General features: G+C 35.0%; 1 protein-coding gene across 2 annotated transcripts in view; it reads right to left on the bottom strand.

The window, feature by feature from the left end:
* Positions 1–13529, bottom strand: part of brinp1 (BMP/retinoic acid inducible neural specific 1) — a 214025-nt gene that overhangs the window by 62556 nt on the left and 137940 nt on the right. For both annotated transcript variants that reach the window (XM_088356051.1, XM_088356050.1), the window contains one exon: positions 10845–10950. In XM_088356051.1, coding sequence (XP_088212177.1) covers positions 10845–10950 — 106 coding nt within the window. The remainder of the gene's footprint in view (positions 1–10844; positions 10951–13529) is intronic.

Genomic DNA, 13529 nt, shown 5'->3' with positions numbered 1-13529 from the left:
TGCCACGAAGAATATCCGAATGTCTGCTATAAGTAAAGACGGATTGTTATATCATAGGGCGCACATAAAAGTCTCATATTTTCTACAAATTGTGCGGCGTGATCCATTGGGCAGTGCGCCCTGTGTGTGATGTAAAGCAGCCGGGACAGATGAGGATACGACCTTAGGACTCAATTCCAATTTTGGGTTGAAATCCGATGTTTTTGTGAGAGTGTTAACATTTCCAGCTATAGTGACTTGTATGCGATCTCCTGTGACTTGTATCTGTCTTCTGTGTGACTGCCACCATATACTGCTTTCGCGGAAGACATCACATGCAATACGTAAGTACTTATGGATTTTAACGTCGTAGCATATCTAGAAGTGTGATTTATTGTGTTACCGGAGGCTGAACAAAGTTGCCCCCCCCCCAAATATTAATTAAATCCAGAACCTAACTTCTCCATTGAATAGTTTCTGTATGGTGTGTTTCTACTCTCCGTGGAAGAACATGGAAAACGAGCAGCCGCGAAAGAATTGAAGAATAATGAATCGAATGTTCACAAGTGGAGGAGGCTGAAAAACAAACTCAGACAAGTTTTTATCCGTTTGTTTTACTTTTGAATCGATACTTAAATAAACCACAACCAAAACTCAGTTTTCTCACTGCTGTGTTTTTAAATACGCACACTCGTATCCTTGTCTGTTTTGTAAGGAAGTGTTGTGCCAAGAAATATTTTCAGTTTAACTAAAATGCATGTTATTATTTCTACATTTTGTACATTCTAACTTATATTGAAGAATTAAAAACATGAATAGGGTTGAAGGAGGTGAGGTTTTCTTATGTTTAAGGCATATTTGGTTCTGGTAGAGTAGAATCTTAGCTGTTTATACAATTCTAATTTAGTTTACAAGTTCTTCATGGTAGTTCAGTTTGTAGGTTTTCGATCAGCAGTCCCATACCAGCCGTGGCCATTCTTATTTAAAAGGGGCACAAGAGAAGTTCTAAAGTTGAACTCAAAGATGTAGAGAAAAATGGCCGGGTGTGCTTCTTACATTTCCATATATTACTGAAACAAAATTGAGATGCATTGAAAGGCTTTGAGAGGCGGCAGTGGTGCTTAGTGCAGCCCTAGTGTCAATAGTTTTTCTTTGGATACTTTCCTTTATGTTGTCAGAAAAAAATATGACGCCTTTGAGAGCTTTTCTGAAGGAGGAGCATTAACTTTAAAGAGCAGAGACTCATTTTTCCTCAAAGAAAGGTAAAAAAAAGAGGCAGGGAAAGCGCTTTAGGAGCTTCAAAACTTCCATTCCAGATGGCCAAATCCTTCACTTGAATTTTTCTTGGTAGCCAAAGAAATAAAGCATCTGCCCTGCTAAGATTCATCCTTTCCAAACAGTACTTAGCGCGGTGTCCAAGTAGAGGCGCATAACCTTTCCTTTTAAATTGTTAATTATGCACAGGCACATCTAAGTTATTTTTGTCAAAGTCCTTCTTACAAATTTAGTGCCAATCCAGAACTTTGTCTAATCACTTTCTTTCTTTCTTTCTTTGCATGAATACTGGATCTGAATCAGTCGAATAATAACTGAACAGTTTTTTTTTTAATCAGCCCTTCAAAATTAAATCGACATTACTGTCAGTACTACTAAAAGATGTAAAATGCAGGGACTTATTCAAAACATCCAGTAAAGCTGTGACTCATGTACATCGTTCTATCATAAAAAAAATAATAAATCGTGACAGAAGTAGCTATATATATATATATATATATATATATATATATATATATATATATATATATATATATATATATATATATATATATATATATATATATATATATATATATATATATGACCAATATATATATTTTTCATGTATTCTTTTATCTTACCCCACAAAAATGTTCCACATCCACCAAAAACTATGCAGCAGAAGTTTCAGTCATGTAATTTGATATTTACAAGTAGCTCAATCACTGTATACATTTAAATTAGTACCCATTAAGCCGGGTACACACACAAAATAATAATGTCTTAGGTACATAATACAAACAATCACTCAGTCCTTTATTAGAGTCGGCTGTCAGGAAAAGTTTTGCTTTGTTTTTCATCAATTTGCAGTAGATGCTGCAGATCAATTTCAACTTTTGTGATATGACCACAGAATTCCTGAATCAGCGTCACACCTCGTTCGGCAAGATTATTGACTACACTGATTGCCTAAACAGTTTCCAAAGCTTGTTTGAAGTCATCCCTCTAGTCCCATTCCTGTGATTCAACATCACCAACAGGAAGGTCCATGATTTTGAAGAAAGAGCTAGATCCAGAGGACACAAAGTCTTCTAGACATTCGCTCGTAACAGTGTCTAAATCTACAAATATCCTCTTTTGAAAATACTTTTCAGCAGTTTCATCTATGTTGTCCTTATTTTTCTTTGCAGCCACCATGAGTTGTTTCGTTGATGCACTGACTTGATTGTAAAACAAAGCATGTGTAACCGTTTCTGGTGTTACCTACCACAGGTGATTGGAAGATCTCTGAAGGGCTGCCTTAGATATTGCAGCATTGATGTTTGAATATTCCACCAAATACTTTAAAAGGTGCAAATCAGTGAGAGGGGCACTTTCAGCAAGAGGTGCCATGATCCAGGCCTTCAAGTTACAACATTCATCATGCCTCTGTTCCTCTTTGAGATACCAACACCTGATATGTCATGACTTGTTCCTGGTTTATCACCTTCTGAACAACTTCTGCTACATGATAATTGAACTGACTCATTCACAATTCTTTGCTCAGCTTCAGATTCTAGGCGTCGTTTTCTTGTTTTTATTTTTTCTTTCTCTTGTAATTCTTTGTCAACAGCTGTCATTGACCCCTTTCTTTCCTTTGCTCTTTGAGCCAACAAAAACTCTTTGTCTTCTGGAATTGTCATAATTTTGAGAGCATTAGCATGACCAATGTCAAACAAGTCATCAAGTTCTTTTTTTTTCCTTGGCTATTTGTCGTCCTTTGTTCTTTTTTAGCAAATGCCATGCTTGAAAATGTTTTTCTTCTCGCTTAATTTCAAAATGATGATATTTATTTTACTGTCACTGCGAAATACGCTTTGATGGGCTTGTGCAATTCCAAGTGTTGATAAGGAAAGAAACCAAGAGCTATGCGAACTGATGGTAACTTGCTTCCGGTTAGTTCAGACACATAAGTACCAAGCAGATACCCTTTTTTCTTTGATCTAGTCGAAACCATGTTGCTCATGGGAAGACCGCCTGCAATATGGATGATTAGAAAGTCTCGCCATTATGTTCCTTGACTATTCATGCAAATGTAATATCAAACTGTATCATAGTGAGACAAATGTATTTTGTGCAAGCTTTGATCAGGAAGATTATGTAAGTGAGAAATGTTTGAATGTACTAAATATTTACCTGATGCTGATCTTTGAATGTCAATCACTTCTTGGAGGACAAGGAAGGTCTGCTGGCCTTGTCTTCAAACGTAGGTCAAGGGAAATTATACTAGTTGAATTAGACTGATCTTGCTGAGTAATGACTCGTAGGTAATAATTGTTTGAGATATAAACCTACACATATGTGGCTTATCCCAGCCTCTCTAGAACTCCCATTTATGAAAACTGATCGAAAACGGCAAACTTCTCAGTAATTGAGCTACCTCTAAAATGTATTTTATGTAGACCAAACTGCACAGCGATTGTTCTTTTTTGTAATGGAACATAATTAGTGGGTAAGACGGTGACTTTTTGCAATTTTAAAAATAAGCTCCACCCTAATATATATATATATATATATATATATATATATATATATATATATATATATATATATATATATATATATATATATATATATATATATATATATATATATATATATATATATATATATATATATATATATATATATACATAGCCAGTTGCAGGGCTCACAGAGACAGACAACTCACTCCCTCATTCACACCTCTTTTGAGAATATGGGAGGAAACCGGAGTGCCTACGCAAGCAAAAGAAGTACATGCAAACTCCCCACAGGAAGGCTAGTAGCTGGATTTGATCCCATGACCTCAGAACCTATGTGTACATGGATAAATAAAGACCATTAACTCAACTGCAATTCTGTGTTCTGTGTTTTTATTCGTAGAACTATCATTTTTTTGTTACACGCGTATTCTCAGTCGGTAAAGACGTAAGTTTTACCCTAGAGGGTTTTTATAAAAGCGCGTTGGTACTTATGGGTTTTTCATGCTTTGCAAGTGTGTTCTGGTCCTCATTAACCGCGCTAACCAATGGATCAATGTATTCATGCTTTTTGTAAACAAAATATCCATCAAAAAAATATATACTTGCAATAATAATCCCTTTAATTTTCAATAAACTGTATTTTCAATGAAATCCCAATTGTTTGACTTCAGTAGCTTCAGCCATTTTTAACACTTAACATGCACAGTCGTAAAAATCAAGAATTGCAAATACTGCACTATATTTATACTTTGAAACCACTTAAAGTATATACTTTAAGTATAGACACCTCCTCCACTGAATCCAAATAATAAACACTGCACTATGGGTTGGGAAATCCATTTCTTTTGTAGCAGTTATTCACAAACTCCAAAATAATAGGCAATTTAAAATTACCTGAGTTAAGAGGTATAACTTTTATTCTCATCAATTTATCAAAGGGTAAATCCCCAAAAATGTTAGGCTAGTAAGAAAATTAATTGCACCTTTTTTCCAATAACACTAACCTGAGTTTGAAGGAATTCATAGCGGATTTATTAAAATCGCCATCTACTGTAAAGGAGTTTAATTGATCATCGGATATTTTTTTCTCAGTATAATAGCGACCCATTGAAAACCGTCCCGCAAGCGACTTTTGTGTCCTGACTGTTATGGTTTGACACACCTCCTAAAACCAGAGGGCCCCAACCGGGGTTTGAACAGGGCACATGAGGGCCCAATTATCCTGCACCCTTTCAAAAGGACATTTTAATCTGCACACATTGGTTGGGTCATAGTCATTTTTCAGTTCTTCTGCCATTGTCATTGTCGTATTTACTTCTATGTCATGTGTGCTTGTTTCTGGTTTCTTTGTTACCTTGCTTCATGTATTTTTCAGTTTAAGTTTTGGTGTTTGTTCATGGTTTGACGATTTCCTTGTACGATGTCCTTGTTTTTATGAACCCATGTTTGTCTGGTACTTGGTACCTTCTCTTATTATTAAACATAGTTCCTTGTTTTGAGCAACCCTGTTTTCAGTTCGCCCACATGGGTTGAACACCTACCCACCAGTATAGAAACACTGCATTAGATTACAGTTTTAAAATAGAAAACAAAACAGTCGGTCTAACCTTTTGGATTGCATCGCCATGTTGTAGAAAACACGGCGCCTGTTATTAAACGAATCCATCCAACACATGATGAGGGCAAAGAGGCTAAGGCAATTGACAGTGAACTCCTAGTAAGGCCAAAATAATAACAAGTCCAGAGGGTAAAAAAAAAAAGCTTTCATCGGATCAGTGTGTTTAGTTGAGGCCAAATCAAACAGAGTCATGTGAAGTGAGTAAATGAAAATGTTTAAGCTTTACAGATTTTACATTCCCAAGAGAAGAAATTACTGAGGAGTGGACAAGGCCGTCATAGAGAAATGCACAAACAATATGTACAGTCGGGATAAAAGAAAAACTAATTGCTAAACGAACGCTAGCGCTCATGACAAAATGGGGAAAATTAAAAAAGTGTATGTCATTATTTCAACGGCGCATACCTTCAAAGTGCTCCGCTGGGAATGGGCCTTTCTTTATGAGCTGTGTAAAGTGTCATCACTTTGAAAGCCACTGTCATGCTTCTTGATAAAGTTAAAGCATCCAGTTCTAATTAAAAAGGCCCCAAAGAAAAAAGTCACTTCTTAAAAAAAGAATTAAAAAATTGGTTTATGCTTGTTAGCTTGGATCTCATCAAGGACACTTACACTTTCTTGATAGTGAAACCATCATTTAAGCAGGCCAAAGTAAACAATTAAAGTATCCAACAAAGAAATTGAAGAGTATTACATACATTTTTCTGTATACAATAATCACTCAACTATTACGATTAACGGGGACCAGAAGCCCTCGCGAAAAATAAAAATTAGCGAAGTAGGTTCACACCTTCACAAAATCCCCCAAGAGTCAAGCTTACCTTTAGATGACGTCCTTACCGACTGAGAGTATACGAGTGTAGCAAAGAAACAACCAGATTTGAAAATAAAAACACAAAACACATAATTGCACTTGAGCGAATGGTCTTTATTGTCATTAACAAAGTTAGAGGATTTCTCCTTTCAGTGTGAGAAAGTGATTTAGAAAGCGTCTGGATAGCTGCACGCTAGCCCCAGGTATCCTCATGATATGCCAGGTTTCAATGATTGAAAAAAAAAATTAATAAATACACAACCATCCTGAATGAAGTAGTTTCCCGCAAGTTGTAACACCCGGTCATCCATATTCTAGGTAATGGATCTTATGTTGGTGAGATACAAGAACGATAGTATTGGTTTAAGAGGTTTGCAGTAGGCCGGACCTGTAGCCTCTCTATTGCCTTCTTTCTCCACGCCGCCTCAGTTTCTTTGTGAACCCAAAAATAATCCACTTGTTTTGGTGGCCACTTGTGCGCCTGCCTGACCTTTTGAGTGACAGCATTCACCAGCTTATCTTAGTTGTTAGTATTGAACAGTCACCGCCACTCAACTAACAAAGTCCTCACTAACCAGCCCCCGTGATAACATTTGTTGTCTGCTTTCTGCTCAAAATTCAATGCAAGATACAAGATACATAGATATGTGTAGAGTAAACTGCTTTGGATTACATGTATTTATTTCAAAATTAAATTTGGTGGTTACCAATTATGCCAGCGGGTAGTGCTAACGGTTCTTATCCAAACTGATTTCGGATAGCTTCATTATGTCTTTAGCATTTATCGTGAAGGAAGTCATACTCTAAACATATTTTGATGTTAGCTTTGAATGATTGATTTTTCAGTTTATTGGTATGGATAGCAAATAATCAGTAAAGGAAACACAAATAAATTATGCACATGTTTGATACTAATGAACCACATTATTTACTCTACAAGGAAAAATTGAAACATACAAACAACAAAACACGTCATTCGTGACACAAGTTTTTAAAGTCTTCGAAAACGGAAACGAAATAAATTCAATAGCGATGCATTGATCAGTGAACCTGCGGTTACGATAATCAACTCATTTAAAGGACCATATCTATCCATCTGTCTGTCTGTCTGTCTGTCTGTCTGTCTGTCTGTCTGTCTGTCTGTCTGTCTGTCTGTCTGTCTGTATGTCTGTCTCTGTCTGTCTATCTATCTATCTATCTATCTGGCAGCCAGTTCAGGGTGTCCCCTGCCCACTGCTGGGATGGGCTCCAGCACCCCCGCGACCCTACTTAGGATAAGCGGTGCAGATAATGGATGGATGGATGGATATATGTATATATATATATATATATATATATATACATATATATATATATATATATATATACACATATATATATATATATATATATATATATATATATATATATATATATATATATATATATATATATATATATATGAAAAGTCTTAGCAAATCGTCAAGAAGAAACATGGTACTGTTTGCTCACTTCGAGTCAGTAGTTTGTATTATTACCCTATCCTAAGCCCTTTTTTTTAGGGGTTATTCTATGTATGGAGCAATATATATATATATATATATATATATATATATATATATATATATATATATATATATATATATATATATATATATATATATATATATATATATATATATATATATATATATATATATATATATATATATATATTAGCAGATCAATCATCAACAGCCGGGTGAACAATGCCTTAAAAAATAAAGAAAACAACATCTTGTACTTGAGAACAAAGCATCAGACGCCATTGAGAAAGAGACGACTTCAATGGTCCGTTAGACAAAACCACTCGGTTATGTGATTTTTAGAGGACAAATACCGTTAGAATGAAGACCGAAGAAAACCATTTTGAGAATCTCGTGCTCATCTGGGTAAACTCGTCTAAATCAAAAGAAGCAATCACTCTGTTCAAATACTTGACCGCAGATTACGCCGAACACCATCCTTGACTTCAATTGCAGTCGTAATTACTTGCGGCGTTTTCTTTAAAGGCAAAAACCGCCGAGGCGTTAAAGTTAGTTATTTAGATTCATTGTTAAAAAGAAAAGCGTATTTGTTACTTGGCCGTGCCACGCAGCCATGGAATAAGTCATTCTTTTAACTTCAATATAGGGACCCCGACGACCTGCATCGTTTTATTTGCAAAAGAACATCCTCTTTCTATATTCTTTTTATATTTTATTTACTGCATTGTTCCAAAAATAGATGGTATTTATTCAAACTAAGATTGTCAATTAAAGTTTTTGCATGTTCCATACAATAAAACATATATAAAACAAATAGTTGTGATATATGTTTACTTGTTTAGTGGTTCACCAATGAGCTTTGGCTCACAACTATAGTTTACATGGTCAATAAATGATTTTAATCAACATTGTGATATCGTTATATAAACACAATACCAAAATACAATTATCAAAAATAAAGAAAATTATTTATTTTAATTATGGCCCCACATATTCAACGTGGAACCAAGCAAAAAATGAAAATACCTTGTTAGATTCAATTCTCGTCACATCCAATGTATATATATATATATATATATATATATATATATATATATATATATATATATATATATATATATATATATATATATATATATACATATAATAGCACACTATAGCATGGATTTATGTGATTTTTTTTTTATAACTAGGCACAGAAGGTGTAGTGTTTATCCCCTCAATACTGCAGAAATGTTGCAAAATAGTCCATCCTCTGGGGGACACAAGAAATGTAGTCTCGAAGTTGACCAAATTGGCTCATAACCTCCTGAGCTGTGACATCGTTGAAAGAACACATCACTTTCAACATGGCGAATCCCGTTTACACAAAATGAAGAGGCAGCTAAAAAAGGGCAATTGTTGTAAACAGTGATTGCATACCGCATGACTTGGGTTGATTATTTTTTGGATTAATTGATGAATTGGATTGCTTAAAGACATGTCTACGTTCCTCGTCCTTTGTTCAAATATTGAAGTTTTGGACAAATAACAAAACAACCAAATAGTCTGTAATATAAAACCATAAAAATGTGTGTTAATTTACTTGATAATAAAAAAAAAAAACTAAACAGAAATGTATGCTATTTACCTGCAACTATGTAAGATTCAATTTTCCTACCACCTTATCCAAATATCACATTTTATTGGAATCAGAAATATTAACACTTTTTAAAATGTTGTCAACAAATTTGTATTTTTGGATTTACGTTTGGACTATGACAATTATTCCGAATATGAAAAAGATATATGCTCAGGAATGTGCCCCTTGGAAAGGGATAAACATGTCATTATTAATATTTTTCTTTTTACTTTATTTTCGTTTCCTTATCTTCTGATTTGTTTCTCTGTACTTCTGAAGAATTGTCCGTTCCCTTAATAATTGTTCACTTTGTTTCAGGGTGAAACAGCCAAACAGTACAAAGTTGAAACTTCCATGCCAACTTGTTTTGTAAATAATACAATGTTTAATATTTGGGATTTCAAAAATGTTACATATTTTTTTTACGAAAATGGTCTTCGCGCCCTCTGCCGGGCCAAAGTGATGCTACAACTCCCAGCGTGACAACGGAATGGTTTGCACTCTTGTTTGCATTGATTTATTGACTTGTTGGCTCATGAATCACTTGATACAATGAATCGATGATCTAATTAGTTGCCAGCACTTCTAATCATCAATTTTGATCAATTTTATCAAGGAGTTGTTGCAGCTTTACGTACCGCTCAATTCTGCTTGTAGAAATTTGAATTATGCTTAACCGTTCATTGGGGGCCTTAGACTGTTTTCACTCGGGGTTAGTTTACCTGCCACCGTTGTGCTCCTTTTTCACTATTGCTCCCTTTTAAGTAGGCGGTTGTGGCTTTTCATTTGTGTTTCACGCCTGTCTCAGGGTTGGTATACTATAGTCCCTATTGCTTCCCGTGTGCGGCGGGTTCCTGGAGGCTTCCAGTTTTGTTTGACTCTGGTTAGCCCCATTGGCAGCTGACTAGCCGGCCGAGTCCATTGGTTTATTCCCAGCCGAATATGCTTTATTTGCCATAGGCGTTTTTTGGTTTTTGGTTCCTCGTTAGCCCGGCTGCTCACTCCGTGTTTTTAGTCAGCCAGCCTCGCATTTTTCCAACGATGCTGCGACCACGTTTCGTTGACTGTTCCGGTTAGCCCCTGTTACCACCCGGCAAACCTGCTGTGTCCATTGGTTTATTCCCGTCTGGGTCTGTGTTCGTTGCTGTAGCTGCTTTTCATTTTCCCCTGCCCTTTGTTCTACCATTATTGCATATGCCTCTGACGCAACGACCAGGCATTCTAAACAAACACTTAAAACACCTCCTTGACTCATCAACATGTAGTCAATTCATGTTTATTTATATTGCCCTTAATCACATAGAGACTTATATGGTGACCACTTTGCAAGGATCTGTCTTCAAATTGCATTGAATGGAAAATAATTGGAATATTGTGATGAAATATATATAGAACTATGTACCATTTTATCGCATTTAGCATGTTTCAGAATTTGGGTATACCTTTAACCTGCTCACAGGACACTGCAGGTGAATCCCGACATGACTACCTGTTGTCCTGCTTCATTTTGCAAAGACAAAACAGATCTGGCCCTGTGTCGTTTGCTTACCTTGGAGATGAAGCTTGCTCTCGGGGCTTTGCAGCAGGACGGAGCTGACAGAGTCCAGATTGTCGTAGCTGCTGCATCCCAAAGGGCCCGTGCGTGTCTCTGTCACCTGTCAAGATGCAAACACATTGAAAAACACTTTGTCCCGACATGTTTTTTTTTGTTGTTTTTTTGATCACTTGTCGTCTGGAAACTGACATGGCACAAGTGTTGCCTTTTCAACACTCACATAATGTGAATTTCTCTTACAACAAATGTAAACCCGAAAGGATAACACATTAAATAACATCTTCTTTCCAAAAGAGTCAAAACTGTCAAACGCATTCGCTGCCATCCAGTTCCAATGAATATTTGACACTTATTCCCATCAAATGCAGTGTATTTCAGACAAAAAAAAAATGGCAGTAGATTTTTTTTTGTTATTTTTTGCTGTTTATAAAATGAAACAATACTATAATGATAATACTATTAGGTTAATATAAAACAGGAACATTGTATGGTAGATATAGTACCAAAGTAAACGATATAATTCATAACATTATATGCATATACCTGTATAATAATCTTCACAGTATAACTAAAGATTGTATAAGATTATATATGATTAAAAACATTAAAATGTTTTAAATGATCATTTTCTTGTCTTACAAACTTTCCATGTTTTTATGTAAAACTGTGTGTAAATTGTGAATATGTAAAAATGGTGTAAAACATGTGAATTATCATCAAAATCATGAGACGATTAAAGACAACTATAAAAAATATAAACTTGTACACTAACCTAAGCATTCTAAAGACATATTTTAAAATGCTCGGCATTCTACTTGGGTGAAGTTGTTAGGCCCAGGATTGTTAAAAAAAAGCGGCAGAGAGCCACTAGGAAACTCTAAAAAGCAACATAAGAAATCTGATTTTTATCAAATTTGTTGGTATTTATTGTGGGGTACCTTGACATGGAACCAGGCTGAAAACTTTTACAGAGGCCTCATGTACAACTCTGTAATTGGGCACATAAATCGGTTCGGTTGTTTTGGAGTCTATGAGTAACATACACACACACATACACGCAAATCAGGATTTCTGAAGTAGTTCGGTAGATTTAAAGTATTACATAAATAGTGGAAAGGTTTTATGTCAAGAAATATGAAAATTCAAATTCCATAAAGAGAAACATAAAATTGAAGAACGAAAACATTGGTTGAAAACACAAAATATGTACAAAAGATAAAATAAATTATTGTAAAAATGTAAATAAATGTATACGTATCAAACTTAAGGTAGCAACAAGAACAGTATTTAATAAAACGTGGTGAGTATAAAATAAAACTCATATTACAGCATATTACTATGAAAAATCATGTACAATAAATTAAAAACAAAGTAAATCACATGAAGATTACATACAAACATAAAAATGATGTATATTTATGTAAAAAAGGTTAAATAATATCTATGAAAGGATAAGTATATAAGCATGTGATACATAATAGACAAAATCTTGTAAAACATGACAATTGTTATCTATTTGTTATGTAGGAAAACAACACAATATGTTTCGTAAAACAGGGATATTCCATAACAACGTGACATTGAGGATCTCGAAATATTGTTAAAATGTCCATGTCAAAAAGTGAGACGTATGTAAAAGCGCAAAACTGAACATGTGCATGCGAAAATGATGTAAAAAGTTAATTCAGTAACTGCTTTCTTTTCATTCGTTTCCTATATATCAGGAATATTCTTTCATGCAGCATGGCAAACTGACAATACGAACAAAATTTGCATTCCATTCCCTTCCTCTTTATTATAACTCCATCACTCCTTCGGGAGACTCATTTGAATTACAACTACTCACTCGGTTTACAGCAAAACAAAAGAAAATTACCCTCCCAGTTATTCAAATAAAGGTTATGTGGCGACCGTGTTAAACATCTGTACGTAATATTTTATCACAAAACCAAATTGTGAATTAATGAGCTGTGTCATAGGAACTTAAAAGGCTATTTACACGGTTTACCTAGCTTGTTGACATTAGGGAAGAGCTTTTAAAAACGCTGACACTTGCACAACTAGAAAGGTTTTTTACGGTTTCAAAATAAAACCACATAAATAGTTTCCAGATTGTGATCGTTTGGAAATAATATCCTTTATGATTAATGACTGATTTTGTTCCCAAAGTATTGTGATTTTAACCAGTGTTTCTCAACGTGTGGTCGTGGAACCGTTTTCAGTGGGTCACAGATCTTTGCCTTGGCATAATAATGCTAAAAAGAAATAATGGAGGGTCGAATAAACAACTTAACATTAGATGCCGATAATGCCTTGCTCAAATCTCTTCTCTCTATTCAGTCAATCGGCGCGTTCACAATTGTCTTTGAGATGGACCACATCTCATTTCATTTTGATTTTGGTTGTTGTATTTCCCTTTACTTCCAATAGTAATGCGTCCCAGGAAAGTTGGTGAGAAGGGGAAGGAAAAGTGGAAAACAGTAAAAAAAACAAACAAGTGGAAGAAGGAAATGATTGCGAAATATAACACCACTGTACCAGTGTTTGCTATTGATGCACAGGTAGAAGGTAAAGTGCAGTGATACGTCTACTGACAATTACTCTACATACAAAAGTTTCAGGTTACAAAGTACATGAATGGGAAAATATTCCCTTTAGGATACAAATGCAAAAATACAG

This window comes from Urocampus carinirostris, chromosome 16 (genome assembly GCF_059441175.1).
Source record: "Urocampus carinirostris isolate Australia breed hairy pipefish chromosome 16, RoL_Ucar_1.0, whole genome shotgun sequence".
NCBI lineage: Eukaryota > Metazoa > Chordata > Actinopteri > Syngnathiformes > Syngnathidae > Urocampus > Urocampus carinirostris.
The sequence above is the reverse complement of the archived record's forward strand: the minus strand, read 5'-3'. Positions and strand labels throughout refer to the sequence as shown.